Here is a 24,344-nt window from a genome sequence, read left to right on the forward strand (position 1 = left end):
TAGAAAGGATTACAGCAGAGTAGTAGGTTCCTGGAACAGGGCGTTCCTTTTAGTGGGACTAGCGCTTGCCAGTTTGTGTGGCAAACTTTTAAAAAAACAGAAGACCACCGCTTTCTCTTTGTAATGCCGGGCATCTGAATCTTATCTTGTTAATTAACATTGTTTTCTTTAGTACCATTTTTAAAATAAATTCCTGTTTCTGAAGACTAAAATCCTATTCCAAAAGCTAGGGACAAAGCAGCTGTACCTTTGCATGAAGGAAGTTCTAACATATATAATGTATTTCTCTGAAGCTTTTATCCATTTATTTTATTTATTTATTTATTTTTTAAAAGAAAATCAGCATCACTTGGTTTCCTCTTGTTTTATACTGAAGAGAGTAAAACTGCATGGATTACAGGCACAAATAACATAATAAACTGCATACTGTAAATACCAGAACAAATTAATAACAGTACTTTGAATGACATCACCTAGAGGACTATCCACTTTTGTGTTAATAACTAAGTAAAAGTAAAACCAGTCTACAGAAAGACAGGGCACTTTCACAAGACTTACCTAATAATCTCTTACTGCGCTCATCACTGTCCCCCTGAACCTATAATGGAGAAAATGCAAAATATTTAAGCCAATAGACAATAACAGATGTATTTATAGTTTAACTTTTTAATCATTTAGGACATGTCTAGAAAAAGCCAGAAACACCTTACACTTGGGTGTTAACAGGCTGCCTCACACGACTGACTCACTAGCTAAGCAAATGGAATCCAGGTTACATATTCAGTGCTATAAATAGCACCTTGTTGCAAATGTGTTTCAAACAGGCAAGAGAGTAGATCTGACAAACTTTGATGCAGGACTGAAAGTAGGTGCTTGGTTGGCCGGTTGTTTCATTATGAAGTGTCACAAGTGAAGGATCTATGGGTTTACAACACTCTTATGGCATCATTACAGCTGCACAATCTTCAACTGCAGCCGGTACACAAGAGGGTACCGAGTAACCCCTGATACATTGTTCACAGTAGATAGAAGAAATACCATAAGTGCTTTCAGCTACTTTTAAAAAGTCATTAAGACTGAAACAACAAATAAAAGTAGGTACATACATGTAAAAAGCTGTATTTGAAAGAATTGGGACCAATATCTGAAAGAGTTTCTGTGATCTGGAAATGAACCCGTTTCGGTCCTATGTCGGTCCAGGTTCGGACATTCAAATTTTTCCTTTCCTGTCCGACATCATCAAAAAGGCAATCACAGGTCCCTAATCGGTTTTTCTCCAGAAAAAGCAGAGAAAAGCTTTCAATGGTGGAGAGAGGCAGAGAGCAGAGACAAGCCGGAAAAAAAGGAGAGGCGGATCTGAGCAATACACACAGGGCAAGATCTTCACGCAATCCCCTCGCAAAAAAACAGTGCTTTGGCACAAAATGAAAGGTACTCCAAAACGGCACAAAGTAGTTGCAAGACATTGGAATATAGCAGTTTTTTCAGCAATTCGCAAATCTTTTGTGCCTCGCAAAACCGTCTGTGCATTCACTACCAATACAGCAACTGCACACAACAGTCAAGCGAGAATGCAGAATGATGGACAGTCACCATTAGTAATGGCATTACCCCGACAAGCGGCTATCATTGGTGTCGCCACAGTATGTACCGATAAGACAGCAGACGAGACCACACAATATATCGTGCACACATACATTATAGACCATTCAAATACACAACTGGCTCCAGAGTTAGGCGCCGAGTTTTCAAACTGATATTAACACTGCTGTTTTATTGAATACGGACAGTATTGTATAACAAGAAAATACTATATAGGTTTCTTTAAAGGCCAGCTGATCTGACATAGCTGTATGTTTTTGAAGTAAAATAAAAAAAAGGCTTTGGATACTGTCTGTTTTTTTTCTGAATGATTTTTTTTTTTATATGTTGTGTCGTGACAAAGTTTACTGTGGTAGCACACTCTCTGATTTGTAAATGTAATGAGTTCATTCACCTGCAAAGTAAAACATCAATCACACATTTTTATATACATACACACGACACAGAAATGCGTTATGTTATTCATTCTACTCACCCATTTGAACATCATGATTAAGCCCAGTCTGTAAGGTTTTGAGTGTCGCCGGAATGGATTTTTTTTGTTATGACATTTTTTTGTAAGAATAATAATTCATTTTAATTAAGCTCCTAAAATATTAATTGTAGCCTACTATGATTTCTCAATAAATGAACAGTCTCTGTACAATTAGCAACACAGACATTCAGCAGACTGGACAGCTGCATAAAAACGGCCAGAAATTGCAGTTAACAGAACTGTTTGTCCTGCTTCAGCTAACTTATGATTGGACTGCTGCAGAGAAAATACAGGTCTTTGATTGGTTGATCATATCACTGGTCTGGCTTTAGGAAAACGTTAGCATGCCTTTCACAGCAAGAGTGCCCTGACGGTGATTGGCTCTCTGAACTGCAGCTGCTCACCCCTACACCCGTAATGCGCAGCAACCTATGGAATAGCCAAATAAAGCAATGGGCCACAAGATGGGTGTATGAAGTATCTATACAATTAATTTACAGATGTGTGTCAACACACACAAAGATAACAGGCAGGATCCCCCTCCCCTCTTCATCCTTCTCTCAATCTTCATTTCCATACTTGGATGGTACCGTTGGATGCCGATATGCCTGTGGAGCAATGAAGAACACATATAACTGTATATATATAAACACACTACCAAAGCTTACAAAGCCATTTCTAAGGATCTGGGGCTCCACCAAACCACAGTCAGAGTCATATTGTCCAAATGGAGAAAGTTTGGGACAGTAGTGAATCTTCCCAGGAGTGGCCGTCCTGCCAAAATCTCTCCAAGAGCAATGCGTAAAGTCCAGGGATCTGCAGGCCTCTCTCACCTCGGCTAAGGTCAGTGTTCATGACTCCACCATCAGAAAGACACTGGGCAAAAATGGGATTCATGGCAGAGTAGCAAGGCAAAAACCACTGCCTACTAAGAAGAACATGAATGCTTCTCTCATGTTTGCCAAAAGCACCTGGATGATCCTCAAGAGTTCTGGAACAATGTTCTATGGACAGATGAGTCAAAATTGGAACTTGGCCAACATGGGCCCCATTATGTCTGGCGAAAACCAAACACTACATTCCACAGTAGGAACCTCATACCAATGGTCAAGCATGGTGGTGATAGTGTCATGATTTGGGGATGCTTTGCTTCATCAGGACCTGGACGACTTGCCATCATTGAAGGAACCATGAATTCTGCTCTGTATCAGAGAATTCTACAGGAGAATGTCAGGCCATCCGTCCATGAGCTGAAGTTGAAGCGCAGCTGGGTCATGCATCAAGACAATGATGCGAAACACACAAGCAAGTCTACATCAGAATGGTTGAAGAACAACAAATTTAAAGTTTTGGAATGGTCTAGTCAAAGTCCAGACCTAAACCCCATTGAGATGTTGTGGCAGGACCTGAAACGAGCAGTTTATGCTCGAAAACCCACAAATGTCACTGAGTTGAAGCAGTTCTGCATGAAGGAGTGGGCCAAAATTCCTCCACAGCGCTGTAAGAGACTGATCAATAAGTACAGGAAGAGGGCAGGTGCACGACCTCATAAAAACCCTGCACTATATCCTCCGTTTGCTCTGGTACTGGGGAATTTAATATGTTCCTCAGCACGTCGCAGCAACGCGGTTATGAACCTGTCGAGGTAGCGGGACACGGCTGACTGGGTGATCCCCACTGTGTCACCTGCTACCTTCTGGAAGGTCCCGGTAGCCAGGATACACATACAGACAGACACTACCAATTGCTCAGACAAGGCATGACTGTGCAGATTTGTTCTGGCCAGGTCATCATGCAGCATGTGACATAGATGAGTCAACATGTGTTGGTCATAACACGGACATAAACAAACAACATAGCTGCTTCCGCATCCAGCTCTCAAAGAAAATCGCGGACATAGGCCAAGCTTTTTGAGATGTTATAGTAATAAAATAATGACCTGGATACCATTATAGAGTGATCAGTATGCACGACTATGAAGAGATATGTGATAAATATAGTGAATAAGTGGTGGGGCAGGGATGGAGATGCAGTACATGGACATGTAGTCATGTTAATATGCAGTGCCTTAAAACCTATTTTACCGTGAATAAAATTACTTTTAAACAATGCGTGTAAAATAAGCAGCTTGTGTGAAATTAATTAGACCCGATGCACTTGACAGGCACTGAACAGATGGACCGCAAAGGGTTAAAAGGTCACAGGACTGCACAATATTAGGTTAAGGTCCTAGCAAATTCTGCCAAGGTATTTATATAACCCTGTAAATACTGTATGACCTCCTTACATCAAATGGTTTATGTATCAAATGCAAAATAAAAAAAAAAAGATATGTTTGGGTTGCTGAAATAGTGAAGCAACTCCACGCTTTATGAAGCTGTTGTTGGATCTGTTCTAACTAAGATTCTTAAATAGAAGTCATTTAATAATAATGAGGTTTAAAATGAAATGAAAAAATGTCCTGGTTGTTCTACAGATTCACATGCCGCTTTGAAGAATGCAGAAATTCATCTCGGATGTGATGTCCTTGCACAGAGATGATTTTCTCAAAATATTATTCACTTCAACTTTTCTGACAAGTGGTTTTGGTAATTTGCAGTGTAAGCCTGCAGACTGGCATGCCACGGGTGCAGCTGATATATAAATATATTATTTTGGGCTCGGTTTCAATTTTCTAAGAGGTATTTTATTAATCCCAAGAGGCATTAAAAAAAATGCATTACGCTCTGAAGGGCTACGGCCATGGTAATATTTTTATCAGAAAAAAACAAGTTGCCATTCTTTTAATGGACCCTCATTATTCAGACACACTTATTCATCCACCCTGTTGCTTTGTGGTACTGGGGGGCAATTGTCCCCACTACAAAAATCTGCAAAAGACGAAGCAAGACACTCCACTGATTCTACATTCCTCATAAATGAATACATGGGTACTGTATCTGGCAATATGCTAGATAACTGATCATCCTAATAAATGAATCATGGTACAAACATTCATTAGCACAAGAACCTGTGGGAATCCGATAACCTACTTATTTGTGCGTTCTGGATTAAAATTAGTTGAGCTAAGGAAGACTATATCATTGAAACTAGTCTTCTGAATGTTTACACGGAGTTCACCCTTTGGGGGGGGGAATAATTCCTGGTTTGTATGTGTTATTAATAGACATCCCTGGGGATATGCTTGCTGGTACATATATCCGCTTATTTATTGCTCCTAATGAAACCCAGATATCTCTTGTTCTCGATTCACATAGCCTCCTGATAAAATGAATTGTAATTTTACATGGAACAGTACAACTCCCTGTGGGATATCCTTCAGCTTCTTGGATATGATTTTCTGGATAATTTAAATCTTATCCTGCAGCAAGATTTCTGTTGTGGTCACTTGCAAGACAATTCCACAGTAAATTGTAAAGTGACTTCAGGTGCTATGGTCATGAAAGACACTGGGATAATAAATGATTCAACATGCACTCACAAAAAAAACAGTTTTATACATCCTAAAAGTCCTTATTAAGACATTAAAGTCACATACAAAGTCAAACACAAAATCCAACACTCCTTTTCTTGTAATTAACCCTTTGTGGTCCTATGTCGGACCAGGTCCGACATTACAATTTTCCCTTTCCGGTCCGATGTCGGAATCTCATCAAAAGGACATCAAGCACAGGTCTCTAGTCATTTTTTCTCCAGAAAAAGCGGAGAAGACCTTTCAATGGCCGAGTGACCAATAGGAGCCAAGAGAAGCCGAAAAAAAGGGGGTGGATCTGAGCAATACACATAGTCCCTGCACCACAGAGATAACACGGACACAAACAAACAAGATAGCTGCTTCTGCATCCAGCACTCAAAGAACATCACAGACATTTGACAAGCTTTTTTTAGATGTTATAGTAATAAAATAATGACTTGGATAGCATTATTGAGGAGTCTGGTGATAAAACGAGTGAGATGATTTCTCAGTATGCATGACTTTAAAGAGGTATGCGATAAAGGGGTGGAGCTTGGCTGGAGATGCAGTACTGAGTCTCTTGTTGATATGCAGTGCCTTTTAAACCTGTTTTACTTTGAATAAAATTACTTTTAAAACAGTGTGCGTAAAATAAACAGCGCCGGTGAAAGTAAATTGGATCTGACACACCTGACAGGTGCTGAATAAATGGACAGCAAAGGGTTAAAGCTGTTGAATTGTCCCTCCAAACAATTTCTGACCCTATTTTGCAGTAAGTGTAGTTTTAACTACCAAGTAATACATGTAACTGCACCCGTTAGCCACCAAGTTATATCTTTGTCAAATTGTTAATCCTCTCAAAACATTTTGATTTGTGCTTGCTTCAAAATAGGGCCCTCGATTTATTAACAGGTCAAGTTTGAATTCCCTACACTTGCTATAAGAAATGCCACAGCTTCTAGAACATTTTCAAAAGGCGGTTAAAAGGTGACATTTTTATTGAGTAGTCCTTCCAGAAATAAAACCCACATCAACATGTATTATTAACATGTACTTAAAAAGAGTATGTGGCTTTCTCACTGGATAAAAGCCAAAGAAGGGGTTAATCCAATTGCAAACATCTTGCAATATCTTTGTGCCTTTTGCAAATTTTAATTTGAGTTCTCATTAGTTGGGATTAATTGGCAGCACTGGACATATCTCATCTCTATCAACTCAGAACAGTGAACTTACCCACAATGTCCTCTGAGCAGACCTGAAGTCAAGCTTGCTTTATAAGAGTCTCTCTAGAAAACCTGTGACAGTTGTAGTAGTGGTTTACCAACATGGAGCACTACTAAGTTTATAACAAGCAATGCCAAATGTCAGTTTATAAACTACAATCAGTAACAACAACCTGGGCTTGTACTTCCACTTTAATTTAAATCCAATTTAAGGAGAGCTGTGTGGAAGATTTGTCCTATTTACTATTGGGACCTACCTGTGAATGGTTGTCTTCTTTGATATATTTTGCAGCAGCAATAACAGGTACTGGAAAAAGGAAAAAAAGGAAGAAATGTGAATAAATGGGAAACATTTACTGCACTAGGTGAGTCACGCAGAGACCCAGTGAGGTGATTTTTACAAAACTATCTGCCACCTTTGCAACTGAGAGTTAGTGAATCAAATATCTCTACACAGTTGAATTGTCACAAATCTTTTAACATGTATCAATGTTGTACATAGTCTTACATTAAGAGAACCCACTGTATTTTGTGCCTAAAAATTGTCCTGGAAAAATCAGGAAAAGAGACTCTTTGATGCTACCACTACTGCTATACAGGATGGAAAAAGAAACAAAAAATGTTCTGTACTGCAAATCTTCAGTATACATTTAAAAAACTAAAATGTATGCATATATTTGTAATATCCTGTACAGGTTTATTTCTGTGCTTACTTGTCATTACTGGGTATGCTGCTCTATATTTTGCTAGAGGAAGAACAGGGCAGTCAATCAACAAAAGAAACACCCAAAAAGAAATGCCTTTTGATGTGTTTTTCAAGAAGCTTGGGTTTTATTTTCAGAATAACGATAAAAATAAAGCTAGCATCCCACATGAAGTACTTTGGATTCCTGGGTGGCTTAATCACATGCTTCCGTAGTTTAGTTTGCTTTGTTCTTCACTGGAAATCAGACGATGCTGATGCAGTTATTTTACTTTCTCTAAAGGTAGTTTCAGCAGCAGACACACACGCTGCCTGCTTCCTTGAAGCCCTCCTGCCAATCAATCACTCTGTGAAGTAAAGACTACATTCTCCTGCTACCACCAGAAGCCATTTGCAAGTGTTGCTGTTTCTTAGGGAAACTGTAATAAACAAATACATAAATAAATAAACAAACAAATAAATAAATAAACAGTTATATAATTAAGTAGGTTAACAGAGCAGTTATTCCTGGTAAATAGATAACATTCTGGAGCGTCACTGATCCTCTGGGATGAGACTTGCTTATCTAAATCTTTCTTTAGTTGAAATGGGGCAATCATCTATTCAGGGATTCCATACCAAGATATTTAAGCAGGGGTTTAGAGATGGGTAGATGAAAGCCTCACCCCAAGTCATTCTCCATTCATGTGTCTAGCCTAGTAAGTGTTGAAGTTGAAGGACGTTGTCTAACGATAAAAACACATTTCTGCATCGATAGCTTTTTCTGCGGAAATTTCTTTGTTTACCTGAACCCTTTGAATATTTATTTTCAAAAACTGTCTATGAAGACAGACCCTTTGAGTGATGCAAAGAGCACAGTATAATTAGACACACCAATTGGACATACAGACCAAATAAAACAGTCAGCAGAGATGGAGCAAGACGAATTTAGACAGCTGTTGCAGAATGAATAAATGCAGACATTTGCTGAAACCTGACTGTTGACTTGAATTATGCAGATGTAGGTTTTCTGTTTGTCTCAAACATAGATGAGATATTAAATACAATTCCATCTGCATAGATGAGAGCTAAAGCTTTAAAATAAAGTTTAAAAAAGCACTGTATAATCTGTAACACTGCATCCTGTATCACAACAGTGTTAACAGTAGCTGGGCTTCCATGGAATAAGAAAAATAAGTCTCATCTTTTTCTCACGCTATTCTAGTAGTAGCTTATATATATATCCATGAGTTCAACACATTTCTCAGTAGATTCTAAGCCCCATGTGGGTCTTTTTGAACAAATTCTCTCTTCTAAAACCAATCTTGCTCAATTAATTAACTTTAAAAGATTTTACTTGAACTCTAGGTGGAAGTTCAAGCCTGGTACTGTTGGCAGCCCGCAGCAATAATAAAGACACTGACAACGAATTCCCAGCAATGCTAATTGAAAACATTTTGGGGTACAAACTTGACTTTTTTGTCCTTGATAGATACAACTTAAAGCTAGTGTACAGTTTACTGCATCGTATAGAGGAGGGACAGAAAAGTCTAAGCTTAAAGCAATCTGCGCTCCAATCACCAAACACGAAGATAACAAAAATATCTTTGCTTTGCAAAAGCCTTCCTTATTTATTTATTGCAAAGGGCTGCATTTTTATTTATTTATTTTTTTATTTGTAGTAGCTTCAGTATTTTTTTTATAACCTTGCTATACAACAGCTAAACTATAAGCCCTTGTACTGTATGCTTATTGTTTCCTATTTGGTCAAAGAAGCTTGCCAGGGCTACTTCATGCGGCTCTCAGATAATAAAGCATTGCTTGGTATTTAGCTGTAGTAGAAAGTTGCTCGAGATTACGTCACAAATGGGATTTCCACTGCTGAAGTGTCGTAAGCAAAAGGTTTGGCTTTCGGACATGTTTCCATGAGTTTTTGGTCAATTGTATGACTTTTTCGCGTGAGAAGGCGATTTACACCCCCCTTTAAATTCGTACAATGTTTTGGCAGCACACTTCCTATAGGGTGAGGAATGCGCATGATGTGGTCATCCACTCTTCAAACATAGTCAATGATGCCCCAAAATATTATCAATTAACTTGGGCTTATACGGTGCCTATAGGAAGTACTCACCCCCCTTGGACGTTTTCACAGTTTGTTGTGTTACAACCTGAAATCTTGATGTGTTTAAACTGGATTTGTTTTTTTCTTTGATTTACACAACCTACTCAACACCTTCAATCTGTGAAAAAATGGGGGGGGGGGGGGGGGTAAAAAAAACAAATAAATTAAAATTAAAAACCTGAAAAGTCTTCATTAGATAAGTATTCACCCACTTTGCTATGACACTCCTAAATAAGCTCAGGAGCAACCAATTGCCTTCAGAATTCACACAGTAAGTTAAATGGAGTCCATCTGTGCGCAATAAAAGTGGTTCACATGACTTCAGATTAAATACACCTGTCTCTGTAAGGTCCCACAGTTAGGTAGTGCATTCAAAGCAAAGATAAGGGATAAAGTTGTGGAAAGGCACAGATTAGGGGAGGGGTATAAAAAAAAAAAATTCAAAGGCATTGAATATCCCTTGGAGCACAGTCAAGTCGATCATTAAGAAGTGGAAGCTATACGGCACCACCCAGTCTGCTCAGAGCAGGCGGTCCTCCCAAACTGTGCAGCCGGCTAAGAAGGGCGTTGGTCAGAGAAGCCACCAAGAGGCCAATGACAAGTCTGAAAGACCTACAGTGTTTCATGCCTGAGATGGGAGAAACTGTCCATATGTCAACAATAGCTGAGGTATTACACACATCTGGCCTGTATAGAAGAGTGGCAAGAAGGAAGCCATTTCTGAAAAAAAGCTCATGTAAAATCCCGCTTGGGATTTGCAAAAAAGGCATGTGGGAGACATTGGAAAGATGTAGCAAAAGATTATGTGGTCTGATGAAACACAAATTGAACTATTTGGCCTAAATGCAAAGCGTTATGTTTGGCGCAAACCCAACACAGCACATCACCCAGGTAACACCATCCCTACTGTGAAGCATGGTGGTGGCAGCATCATGCTATGGGGATGCTTTTCATCAGCAGGAAGCTTGTCAGGGTAGAGGGCAAAATGGATGGAGCTAAATACAGGCAAATCCTTGAGGAAAACCTGCTTCAGTCTACAAAAGACCTAAGACTGGGACGGAGATTCACCTTTCTGCAGGTCAATGGCCCCAAGCACACAGCCAAAAGCAAAACTGGAGTAGCTTAAAAACAAGAAAGTGAATGTCCTAGAGTCGCCCAGTCAAAGCCCGGACTTGAATCGGATTGAAAAGCTGTGGCAAGACATGAAGATTGCTGCCCACCAATGATCCACATCCAACTTGACAGAGCTTGAACAATTTTGCCAAGAAGAATGGGCGAATATTACATGATCCAGATGTGAAAACCTGGTAAAGACTTACCCCAAAAGACTCACAGCTGTAATTTCTGCCAAATGTAGTTCTACCAAGTATTGACACAGGGGGGTGAATACTTATCTAACCAAGACATTTCAGTTTATTTTTTATTTTTCATTAACTGTTGTTTGACAATAAAAATTCTCTTGCCTCTAAAGTGTTGACTAGGTTGTGTAAATCAAAGGAAATAAAATCCCATTTAAATGCATCAAGATTTCAGGTTGTAACACAACAAACTGTGAAAACGTTCAAGGGGGAGTGAACACTTACTATAGGCACTGTAAATCTAATATATCCCTTCTCTACTGTCATAGTAGGTAAGATTTTTTTTTTCATTTTAATATACTGTATTCCTTCGAATTTAAGAACTTTTTAAAACCATTTTTTGCGTCTCAAAAATAGCCTGCATATTAAATACGAGTATAGTGATGCGTGTATTAAAATCAGCAACAAAAGACATAACTATCCAAGTACACAGACAGCAACGTGACTTACTGCCGAGAAAAGACAACAAAGATGTCTGCCCAAATACACAAACAGCAACGTGGCTTACTGCTCAGAAAAACCAAACCAAAATATTACTGCCTGATTTCAAATCATTCATGACATATAGGCAGCCATTTTCAAAGCAGCCATCATTTCTAACAAACAGTACCAGCTTGTGCAGATTGTAAATGCTCATCAGACCCCTGTACTTTTCGACATGCCAAGCTATACCACAGTTCACAAATTGGGAGAAATACAGGTTCTGACTGTTGTGTTGACAATGCAGTCAATTCTGTTGTGGTTGCTAGGTTACATGTTGCCTGTCGTCCTGCTTGCTATTGCCGTGATGCATGATGCCATAAGTGAGTGGTATGTGAATGGCAAAGACACCATATTAAGTATTACACAGTACACAGCACAATAAACAAGCTCTGTGGTTAATCTACAACAACACTGTTTCATGTCAGTTTTGTACGATACAACTGCGTAACTGAGGTCGTATCTTTGTAAATGCATATTTATTTAATGTTTTATTTTTTCCTCAAATTGAGGGGGGTAAATTTGAGCTGCGTCTTAAATCCGAAGGAATACGGTATCCTGTGCTTTTAAAATTTTGTATACACATACATTCTTGAGATAGAGCCGCAAGGCTTTTGCATTCCCAAACTTCAAAGTTATACAGAGCACATGTATCAGTTTCTCAAGACCTCAGCAATTTAGAAGGCTGGATCATGCAATAAATCAAAAGCAAATGTGTGCACAAAGCAATCAATACCCTAAAGCAAAGGATCCAAAAACATCTCGTCAGTCCCTAATAAAAATACACCACTTAGCAATGTAAATTCTCATTGCATGACTCATTCAGAAATGTTTTTAGAATGTCTTTTAATCAAGCGTTTGAGAATGTGCCGCGTACCTAACCTTTAGCCAATACTGAACATGGCCTTGTGAAACTAAAAAATTATTTTACTCAAAATGATGCCAACAGTTGGGATACTGAAACCAATAAAAGGGCTAAATGTAGTTAAATTGTTAAGTAATAATAAAGAGAAATCTAGTATATTGCAGCAAGAAGGGAAAAAGCAGTAGATTTATGCAGAAGGCAACAGCTATCCTGGGCAAAACGAAATATCTGGAATTACAGGCCTGCCACTCAATGCATGTGGTTGCCATGATGATGTATGTGTGGAGGCAGATTCATATTCTCTCATATAAAAGACTGCAAGGGAGTAGACGGATCAGAAATTCTTAACTTCATTTCACCTAAGTGTATCGCTCTTGGTGGGTGCATCTTTAGTTGCACTGCCCTTCCTTGTGGAACTCTCTGCCCAGCTGCATTTGAAATTCTGCTTCAGTTTCTCAGTTTAAAACTTCTTTCAAAACGCACCTCTTTTCAGCTGACTTCTCTTCTTAGGCTTCCTAGGTTTTTAAATATGAACTGAGAAATCTTTAAATCTTGTTTTTATGCTTACACTTTTACCAATGTATTTGGGTAATTCTGCTTAAATTATCTTGTTTGTATTGAAGTTTACAATGTTTATAAAATTGTGGACATTTTATTGTGCAGCCCCTTGGTGTGAAAGGCATTATATTTAAAGTTATTATTATTATTATTATTATTATTATTATTATTATTATTATTATTATTATTATTATTATTAAGTGGGAAAATCTCTACAGAACCTTACCATGGTCCTTATAACAAGGCAAAAGGTTCCCGTTTACTTCATTGTTTGCATATCATTTCCTGAATTCTTGCAAGGCTATGAAATTTTAAAGCAGTCAATCAGATATTTGCCTAAGGTGCCCAGCATCTGTTTTCCTACAGTAAAATCAGACAGCTGAAGCTTGGGTGTTATATTTTGTTTGCTTTGAAGAGTTTGTAGGGTTTTTGTTTAAATATTGTGTTTGTTCCTCTTTTGATTTATTTTGTTGAATAAAAGTGCACCTGCCCAGTCTTGACCGCTGGCCACTTTAACCAAACAATTAAATGATGCCATGTGGCTGTGCAAGGGTGGCCATCGTGGTTCCTGCTTCCTTTACCAAGATGGCCACCAGTCACCAAACTCTCACACACACACACGTGCACCCATAGGACAGTGCCTCCGCTCTGTCACATAGCTTATCTGGAACATTGCCACTTTCAAAGATAGTTCCAATGGGTTATTTCTAATCTACTTCTGCAGCAACAGCAGTAACATGTAGTTTTGACACACAGAGTAGTGGCAAGCATACAATAAGGCGTGGGAAAATTGGTTGGTGTAAATCAACTTGATCAAAAAGGTCTTAATTTAACTGAAGAATAAACTTAAAAGGACAGGGATTACATAGAGCAGGGGTGTCCAAGCCTGGTCCTGGAGGGCCGGTACTTATTCATTTATTGCACTTATATAGCGCTTTTAACAAAAAAGTATTGCAAAACACTTTACAGTACATAGCAGAAGAAAGAACAAACCACAATACATTTGTATAGCATGTCACACATACAACTGCCACAGTCAGACCATTTCAATAACAGTACACACATATTAATACTAAAGCAGCAATTTTAAAGTTACATTAAAACCCACTAATATCAGAAAGCTACTTTATAAAGTTCCATTTTAGTCATGACTTGAAAACTGTAACGGTCCCAGCTTCCCTGATAAACGAAGGCACAGCATTCCATAATGTAGGAACTGTACTAAGAAAAAGCCCTACCGTCCCATGGCGCTTTTGATGACCCTAGGAATAACCAGCAGCCCCACATCCTGTGGTCAGTAACTCCTGCAAATAACTAGGTGCTTCCACAGCCTTGTAAATTAACAGCAAAATCTTAAAATCGATTCTATACTGCACAGGGAGCCAGCATAAAGAGGCCAAAACAGAGGTTCACTTTTCCTGGTGTTGGTCAGAATTCTAGCAGCGGTATTCTGAGCAAACTGCAAGCGGGATACCACACGATTTGGGACACCTGAAAAGGGGCATTACAATAATCAATTCTAGATGAAACAAAGGCTTAGTTGGACCAATTAAATGCTTATTAGAAGCTTAATTGGTCCAATTAATTAATTTAGGGTACAGTCGTAACAAAAACCAGGAGGGACACTGGCCCACCAAGACCAGGACTGGAGACCCCTGACATAGAAGTTTGATCCAGTCATGGTTTTACTATGAGTCTAATAAGATAGTTGAAATACACTGTGGTTAATCAAGCTTGTATTAAAACCTGGAATAGGTGAGACTGCTATGCAGTATGAGTCGTTTCCACCCCTGAAGGATATAAAAAGAATACCACAAAATGTAACAACACTGTGGAACACTGTAGCTTTAACATTGCCTAGATGATTTTTGCTTTTCTTGTAAGCTGAACACACATTACTGATGTGTTTTCTTTTCTGAGAGAGGCACATGCAGTATGGATAGGTATGGTATTGTATTACTAACCAGGTATATACAACAAATGTAATATCATATTAATAATCTGTAAAACATAACGTAGTAAAACTTATTGTGCAATCAATGGTAATCTGAGGGTAAATGGTTGATGAATTAATGAGGTATACACAACAGACCAAACTCTTAAAGGTTAGTGTCAATGGATTGCACTGTTCCACTCTGTTCCCTGGGTAACAGAGTGACAGGAAGGTTGCAAAGTGGGAGAACGTTTACAGTGCCTGTAAAATGACATTACCTTTACAGAATGTAAACCAAGTGGAAAGCCTAGTTTCTAGCTAGGAGACTGCACAGTTGCCAAAAAAAAATGATGTCAAAACACACCTTAATTTAGGATGTTTTAGAACTGGAAATTAATGTCAACAGTTTTGGGTCATGGTACCGTTTAAATGTGGCCCAATACATAGAAAAGCCCTATACAGGTCACTGCTGGAGTGCCTTTAGAGCAGTTTGTTTTAAAATAAATCAAGTTAGTTTATCATTAGGCTAAACTATAAACCAAAACCCAAAGCTCAGACCAAAATATTACCTGCAGGCAACTAGGAAATATGCCCACAAATATCTAAATAAATCAAGATATTTACACTGACACCAGCCAAAAGAAGTGAGTGCCAGACCTATTTTAGCACTCTGCTGTTAATCAGTTGTAAATAATTACAAATAAATCAATCTGCGATGTCCTTGCACGACAGATAGCATTATTATTGAAAATAGTCACTGTATGTCCAAGAAACAGATGACCCATCAAGGGTAAAGTGATGCAATACACCCTAATGGAAAGTGGAAATACTAAGGACCAAACCATTAATAATCTGCACAACAAATCAGATGATTGCTTAGTTTTCATAAGCAATATTATAAATTATTAATAATTTGAAAAACAGCATTTACTTTATAAACATGAAACTGTCGGAACCAGTGCTGCTAAACACCTTTCACAGCCCAGTCAACACGCATTTACACACCACAATCCCAGTTAAGAAATGTGGGGACAGAGTGCTACTTCATTCTTACATTCCTCGCGTTCTTTTTTCGTTTCTGCACTCCAGTCAAGTATTTATAAACTTGCGATTAATGGCAAAGGCACGTATAGACAGATATGTTACAAAGTAATTGCGCTTTTGAAGTATTTACGTTGACAGCTCCGCAGTCCGCGTTTAAAACCTGCGTAGACTAACTTTTTGGGAAGAATTACGAGCAGTCGCTTAACTAGTTGATACGAGTAACATCTAAGAGGCCTGTTTTATTTTTAAAGCCTACCGACTAACGACCTTTGAAAAACTCCACATTTAAATTTAAAAAAATCTATGCGTTGCACTACAAGACTTGTTTTTCACGCTCCTCTCTAGACCGTCACAGTATCAATCATCTCGTTGTGACAGCACAGAAAGATACCCGCTGCACTGCCAAAATATGTATTAGCATTTTCTGTGGTCTGAAAACAAAATAATCTGCAGGCAAACTTTGAAGCGAAGAAATACTTACCGCAATACAGAAAGATGAGACAAAAATAAGCTGCTTTATTCCCAAGACCAGTTCCAGTCGGCATGATCGGGGCCGGTGATGTTACACTGTAGCACAGATCTGATCGAGAAGCGAGATGGTGTTGGCAGCGTTTTTTACAGGATGTTTTCAGTCACCCGCCGACACTACCGCTGTACTCACTGCTTGGAAAACTAACTGTGGTACTACATCGCCGTCTGGTGGACATTTTGGGCTAGAGCAGTCAGACTATTGAAATGGATTTCTATAATACAGTCCTCGATACATTTACTGTAATTATATGAGGGTGTATTTTCTATAACGAATTACATTGACAAATTGTGTTCTGTGTGGGAATTCATTCTTGAAATGGGTTGACAGTGAATGTAAAGCATTTGTACCAGACAATATTAAAAAAAAGTTTAAACCAGTTCCGGGGTTTCAAGCTTGGCATTCAGCAAGAAATATTTAATTGAAAGGACCTCAAGTGCCGCCTGTCAGCCCTGACTGTATGCAGAACGTGATATCTTATTATTTCAGATTAACCTAATTTGTTTAATATTACCAAGAAGCCACTCCAGTGGCAAGGAACACAGTCTGGCGCTGCAGATGTGAGGGGCATAGCCCAGCGGGCTCAACTGTTGCTGAAATGGATCTTCATCCTAAAACTACACTGTATTGTGAATTTGTATGTACACCATATGAGAAAGACACACATTTTCATAATAATAGTAACTGTTTATTTATTTATTTATTTTGTTGCAAAACAGCCCAATTTCAGTCTCTGTGCGTTCCTATGTAACGCTACATCAAAATGCTACAAAGCATTAACTGTTATTACAGCTCGCCCTTCCCGATTAGTCTTTTCTAGAATAATCAACAAATGAACTCACATAAGGTACTTCAATACAATAAGCGCTATTACTGAGTGTAGGTTAAAACATTTCAAGACAGGAGATCCTTCACAAATTGATAACGTTTTGTGCAGAAGTAAATTCTGAATACGAAGGTAACACGACGTTCACCGGCTGCAGCAACATTTCCTTTCAGCAGGAATCAGCAGCTGTCGGCAGAACTGTCTTCCGTGTAATTTGATATAAAAGGGTCCATTCCCGCTGCCGACAGATCAGGCTTCGAACATGTAGGCGGGGTGTCCGTTACTTCAAAGTACTTCAGGGTTTGATAAGCTTTTGAGCCCCCATGGTTTGGAGTTCTATTTGTGTGCTTGTATATTTCATGTCGAAGCCTGAAATACAATAGAACATCATTCATAATAGATCAATAGTAGCTAGCCTATCAGAGCCTGCACTCACCTAGACAAAAATAGTGTTGCTGCAGTTTATAAGCCAAGTGTGCACAGCACTTGCCTTTCAGAGTAAGAGACTTGTTTTGAACCGACACAGGCTCTTCACTGACATATCGTTAAAACACGTTCATTGTGCAGCAGGTTATCAGTGAAGGCATAGGCTTTACTACTTTATGTGATCACATTCAATGTATTTCTTGTTTCTGTTTAGCTGAAACATATCCTGACTTGAGTCTATCTGGAGAAATCTAAGATGGACAGGCTTTGTAATACTAAAGTAGTTTTTTTTTTAAATTCTACAAGAAAGATAATGATCATTTTTAAATACTAAAACAATACGATATATAGATATGTTCATACTTTTTGTTTTTAAGTTCCATTGGTCAGTATAGTACAGAGACTTGCCCACCAATCCTTTTAGCCTGAGACGCTTTTTTATCAATCATAAACTGTCCCTGAGGATGGCATAGACATCCTTCCTTGATCAATAACTGTTATCATAGTCATCTAAATAAATGACTTCTCAATATCAACGATGTAGCTGTCTTTGATAAATCTGCTAACAGTGCATTTTGAGAAGATCATCATGTGTGACTGGTAGTTGGTTTGAGTACCTTTTCCCATGTTCCTGTGGGTAATGGTTTTTGTCAATTTCTTTTTTTATATCTTCATCACTGATTATCGATTGGGGAACTCTGGGAGGGTAGTAAGATTCTGGCTGCAAAATTGAACAAATGTATTAGTTTACTGGGCTAGAAATATTTATAGGGTTATTAGCCTAGTTCCCATTTTCAATAATATTTAAATGTACATGTCACAAAAAGGGTGTATAGTTGGTCTGGGCATGACCAGTCTCTTCCCTAAAAGGGATATATATATATATAGCGACGGCAGATCCTCCTCCCTCTCTGGCTCTGGGAGCGACGGCAATATATATATATATATATATATATATATATATATATATATATATATATATATATATATATATATATATATATATATCTATATATATATATAGTTTTTAACTGAAATTCCTGAAACCCCAACACCTCACTCTTTTAAAAAACACAACAAGCATTTTTTCTTTCAGTGACTTAATCTTCTACTTCTTGTTACCGTCTAATTGGAATAAAGTCCACATACTGTTGCACAGGGCACTATATCACAATCTCCATAACTTTTGTAACCCCTTGGGCTATGGTTTAGGGTTCAGCACTCAAAAGCAGGCCTTATTTCCGTATGCTTTCGTGATGCACAACAAATACATATAAGAAAAACCTTTGTGTCGAAGATGTCTTTGTTTGTGGTTTGGTCTGAGTTAATGACATCCAAGGCATTGCTCTCTCCCTCCAGTATGTGGTGAACAGGCATGCTGAGTGGATCAACCAGAATCTCGTAAGGGATCATGGGATGCTTCCAGGAAGCTGGTGTGTGAACGTTCCAACTCTCAGGCTGTCCAAAAGTACCTTTAAAAATAACACAAAACAAGTTATGATAGAATGATTTAAACTGCACAACTTGGACGGACAGATTGTATATCCCCACATGCTGATTCATGTCAATATCACCAGCTTCTATATATGCTATACTGGGTGTAGATATACTCATTACATACCACTAACCCAAAGATAAAAGGACTTTGCTTAGTGTAGCCTAATGTTCACTGAAGACTGACTATATACTGGAAATCATGTCTTGTATCCTGAATCCTTAACTAAACCTAAGACTAAACTTAACCCTCCAGTTAAACTTACATTAGTTTTACTATTTTTTACGGGTTTTAATCTTGACATTTTATATGATCGATTAATCATCCGATCAATGGTCGAATAATCACATCCGTCTGCTAGTGATATCAAATTGTATTGAAAGACAATTACAAGTAATCACTTTTTTAGCGATGAAATCTGACTTTTTTTTTTTTTTAGCTGTACCACCTGTTTGCATTTCCTTCAGCCAAATTCCAGGTCTAAAAGAAAAAAAGATTACTACTACATGAAGAGTGTATATATTAGTGCCAATGACCAGTTGCACTATAACCTAGAATACTGGATTTAACACTTCACTTTCCAGTATACGGTAAGCTTTCAAGTTTCAGGCTAACCAAGGTAACTATGCTATTGTATTTATGGGCTCAGGTTTTGAGAATAAGTTGATATTTACCTATAAACTCTCCCTCTGTGCTCCAGAGTCGCACAGTACAGTCTGTAGAGGAGCTGAGTAACACTGTGTCTTCATCTATGATCTCCAAACTGGAAAAGAAAATCACTGACACACTTCAGCCAAACGTTTATAGAATAAAACAAACTGCACACATTAAAAGAGCAATGACATACCTGGTGACAGTGTCTATATGAGCTCGCCAATAGTTCACAGCTATTAACAAAAAGACATTATTTTAGTAGGCCTGTGACACGATTTTAAAACAACAATTTTATGTATTAACTGTCATTTTTAAAACCATTACAAAAATAGCTCTTCTCTTTTAATACTTGTTTTAAAATAAAACTGCATTTGGTTTACTGTTACAGAAACCAGGGCTAGAACTTGTGCTTTTGTTTTGAAATTGATGCTGCTCTCCTCAACTCCCCAGTGTATGCGTTCTGATGCATTCACTTTTCATTATTGCGTGTGCTCCAGGCTGTCTCAAAAGATGGACCAAAAACTGGTAACACCTGTGATATGTTACACATACCTTTATGTAAATCGCCAGCCCTGACCCAAATGATTAACTTGTTGGGCAGGCATTATGTATTGTGTATTTTATAACAGCTGCAGCTGTAGTTTCAGTCACAATGAGCAGATATGACTGACTTCGAAACAGCACATAGTAGGGAGGGATTTGGGGCGCAGTTGTTTCTGAATATCAGGCTGTAAGATTCTTTAATGCAGATTTCCACCCCCAGCTTCCCTGAAGGAATTACAGTTGTCCATCATAGAGAATGGTTTACATACGCCTCCAGAACTCTTCATTGCAGACAGTGTCTTGCTGGCAGATTTCTCCGCAACCCAAACTGTTCTAGCAGGAACATTTTTTGTTCAAACCCTGTAAATATCCTCCAAATGCAGTTTAATTCTTAAACTGTATTAAAAAAAAGAAATGCAACGATAACACATACAGTTTAAACTCATGTATCCAGCCCTCAATTATCTGTCCCATTCAGATGACCACCATAATGGCAGCTGGCAACAGCAGAGTGCTACTGTACATGAATTCATATGTCATGTAAAACCCATTACACTGGCAACAGTAGGTGAAGGATATCCGAGTGTAGACTGTATTGTACACAGTTGTTTATACTGCTTTAGGATAATCCATATCAAATGAATTGGGCCTACTTTTAGGTGGTCCCTGTTCAGGTCCTTGAAGAGTAAACTCCTGAATATCATAAACATACACATAACCGGCCTGGTCCGCTGCATAGAGGAAGCTGTCATCAGCAGTCACAGCCATGCTTGTGATATGCACTTTCATCTTGGACTGAAAAGATATAACGTTAAAAACAGGCATTTAATACCTGGATTCAAAATATCTAATGCCTGGCCACTGCATTTTCTCTGCAACTCTTTCCTTTAAGAGGTCAGATACAGACTGCAGAAGACTGGGTTTAGTCTGGTTAAATGGCAGTTTTCAGAGATTGTGTTTATTAATTTTCAGAACACACTGTTTTTGTTTAATTGCATGCAGATGTTTATTGAACAGCAGGGGTCTCGGCTTGTAACATTACTCATTTCTATTGCTTGAAAATGTGGTGTAAATGATGTAAAAACAAGCACTTTCTTAGGACTGTCTAATGTTGCACAAGTCTGTTGTTTGTAATTTAACAGATGAACCTATTTACTATTCCATTCCAGCTCTGCTCTTATGGTATGGTTGAGGATGTGAAACCCCCTTGGAGGCATCTCTTCACACACTCCATGTTCAATGCTCCTCTTCTTTTTCTTCACCACCTGCAGTGAAATCTATATCTGCTGAGCAGACTGAAACCTCAGTTATATGTTAATTTTTTTAAGAATGCTATTCAGCATTTTAGACCCTGTGATGGTTTTAAACTGGTCCTTCTCGTTCAAGAGACGTGATTGAAAAGCTTGTAATGCTGGGCACACGCTCACAAGTAGATTCTGGAATTTTCAGCAGGGATCCCTCACTTGAATGTAAATCTGTTACCTATTTTTCCATGATATACAAATATGTTCCTGACAAGTTGGTCTCCCTAACTACTTATTAAAGGATCCCAATTGGTATAGTCATACTTACAGCTTGAAATGTGGCAAAGTGTTTGCCTTCACTGAACAGACTCCAGAAATTGATGTAGCCTTTGGAAAAACAAAGAGTTAATGTATTTTTTAAAACAAGTTGTACTATTATTTTATTGGCATTTACATCAGTCTGAAATAGTGCACCTAACTCCACTGGAGTTATTAAATATTTAGTATACATTCACACTTCTGTTGTTTTAGACTCAACCATGTACTGTATACTGCTAAACATGTTTTAGCCATGCAGACGTGCCTACAACCTCTACACCAAGTTATACCTACAGTTCACAATTCAATTAAATACAACTTATGTGCCATGGGTGAGTTGAAAAACACCACATCTCAGGTTACCAAAGTTCTTTCACGCCCATTGCCTCCTTCAACCCGAGTAAGCTACTGTTCCTACACTGAAACAGCCACTGCTGAGCTCACAAAATCTGTCCTTGGTATAGGCGGAGAAAGACGGACTTTCAGTGATGGGCCAGCTGAGAGAATTCGAATGCTGAACTCATGATGTAAATGAGTTTTAATTAGGGTTAGGGCAACAGGTCAAAGAGAGGGTTTCATGTCTTCAGAAGAATGTAGTCCGACTCTTTGGAACGCTCTCCCAGGTTTGGTGCGTGATGCTCCAACCGTCGCTCGCTTTAAATCAACTCTCAAAACCCACCTGTTCTCTCTTGCTTTCCATGCTCCTTAAATCAGATATCTGTTATTAGCTGCTGCTACTATTTCATGTATTGTTACTATCATGTATTCTGCACTTTCCACTGTATTTAATGTACTATTTCAAGTATTATGCACTTTCCACTGTATTTAGTGTACTATTTTATGTATTATGCTACTATCATGTATTATGTACATTCCACTGTATCATGTATTATGCACTTCTCCATTTGAAGTATTATGGATTTTCTTGTATTTATTGCGTCTTGTAAAAAGCTTTGTGATGGTGTTCTACTATGAAAGGCGCTATATAAAATAAAGATTGATTGACAGTTTTACACTGGCTTGACTTTCTGTGCCAGGTAAAGTGCATGGTCCTGTCCTTTCTAAACCATAAAGAAAGAAGGAAACTTTCCTCACGTTTACTATTGCTGGCCGCATGTATGATGCTACTTTGTTATTCCATATATGTCGTTCCTCATGAGACACCAGAAAACAATGACGACAGGAGTAGATTTAATGGAGACGGAACTCCCAACAGACTGAGCTGACCAAACATAATTGGCACTCAATTATTCAAAACCTAATTATCCAAAACTAATCAAATTTCATATCTCCATATGCAGAATAAATATAATATTAGTCACTGCAACTTTGATTATCTGGCACTTCTAAACATGTTCATCTACTCAACAGCAATTTTCATAAGATATTAACTCCTGGGTTGCAGAGATATATGGGAACACAACTTACATATTATGAAGCAAATGTTTTTACTTTAAACTACCATAAAACATTTCTCAAAATATAATGCAGCCAAAGTGGTACACACCTTGAGGTCCATTGGAAACTAGCGCGGCAGCAGGTTTCACTTTCAGAGCGTGTGTCTTCAAGAACACTAAGTTTGAAACACTTTTATCAATGACTGGTAAAGAAAAAAGACAGGGTTCAATTGCGGTCACTGAAGGTTGGTTTTACAAACACAGTATGAATACAGCATATCCAATCCAACTGATAAATACCACAATATCTATAATACATCTTATCTTTGTTGCTCGATTACATTTTGTTTTCCCAGCTCTGTACAGCAATAAGAGCCGGTATCAATCTAACACAACTAGCATTGTGCACAGGTATTGTTTACTGACAGAAATACAAAAGAAATCTGATTCCCTATTTGGCGCTGGTTCCTAAACTTAAACAAATACTAGCCTGTGTTAGGTATGTCTGTAAACTACTACTCAAGAGCTGCTCCTGGGCTCTGGTCCTAGCACCTAAACAAAGAGTACATTGTAAATTAATGTAAACACGTTATCTGAGTAATTTCAGCAAGAGCCACTCAGAGTTATTGAAAATATGATCATTGTTATTGTTTCTTTGTTGTTCCTTGCTAGTTGTGTAACATTAGATATCTTACCCATGGCAGTTCCTAAAGATGAGTAATACACCTTCATGATGTTGACAATCATTTAAACCCTACCTTTCTCATCACTGCACTCAGGTGGTGTAGGAGTATAGAGCCGGCAGCATGCATGTCCAGAGATCATGTTCCACACAATGATTTCTCCATTATAACTTGAAGTGGCTAGCAGAGTTGGAGGGCACTGAGCAACACACAGAATATCTTCGGTGTGGCCACGTCTCTAGGGAAGGAAGATACGCATCAGTGTCACTGTGGAGCTCTGCAGTTTCTCATCTGTGACCATGTATTACCACAGTATAGCAACAGTTGAGGAAATATAGAGACCGTGGTTGTGATAAACAAAATGACTGTAGCTATGCTTCTGCAAGGTTGACTGTATTCAAAGACTAATCGAAACGTTGTCAAAGAAGTTTCT

The 24,344-nt window shown here is 38.3% G+C and overlaps 1 protein-coding gene and 1 long non-coding RNA gene across 2 annotated transcripts in view; both read right to left on the reverse strand.

Annotated features, from left to right (window-relative positions):
• Positions 1 to 405: 405 nt before the first annotated feature.
• LOC121302927 lies at positions 406 to 16,439 on the reverse strand. The gene is made up of 3 exons (XR_005947734.1): positions 16,278 to 16,439; positions 7,012 to 7,061; positions 406 to 598 (listed from the first exon to the last, which is right to left on the reverse strand). It is a non-coding gene; the product is annotated as an uncharacterized LOC121302927 (long non-coding RNA).
• Positions 16,440 to 16,991: 552 nt separating this feature from the next.
• wdr95 (WD40 repeat domain 95) overlaps positions 16,992 to 24,344 on the reverse strand; it is a 28,642-nt gene continuing 21,289 nt past the window's right edge. The window contains exons 22-30 of the mRNA XM_041232640.1: positions 23,987 to 24,149; positions 23,339 to 23,431; positions 21,842 to 21,900; positions 20,923 to 21,064; positions 19,920 to 19,959; positions 19,747 to 19,835; positions 18,862 to 19,049; positions 18,195 to 18,298; positions 16,992 to 17,520 (exon numbers count right to left, since the gene is read on the reverse strand). Of these exons, the coding sequence (XP_041088574.1) occupies positions 17,331 to 17,520; positions 18,195 to 18,298; positions 18,862 to 19,049; positions 19,747 to 19,835; positions 19,920 to 19,959; positions 20,923 to 21,064; positions 21,842 to 21,900; positions 23,339 to 23,431; positions 23,987 to 24,149 (1,068 nt within the window). The 3' untranslated portion in view covers positions 16,992 to 17,330. The remainder of the gene's footprint in view (positions 17,521 to 18,194; positions 18,299 to 18,861; positions 19,050 to 19,746; positions 19,836 to 19,919; positions 19,960 to 20,922; positions 21,065 to 21,841; positions 21,901 to 23,338; positions 23,432 to 23,986; positions 24,150 to 24,344) is intronic.

This window comes from Polyodon spathula, chromosome 30, assembly GCF_017654505.1.
Source record: "Polyodon spathula isolate WHYD16114869_AA chromosome 30, ASM1765450v1, whole genome shotgun sequence".
Taxonomy (NCBI): domain Eukaryota; kingdom Metazoa; phylum Chordata; class Actinopteri; order Acipenseriformes; family Polyodontidae; genus Polyodon; species Polyodon spathula.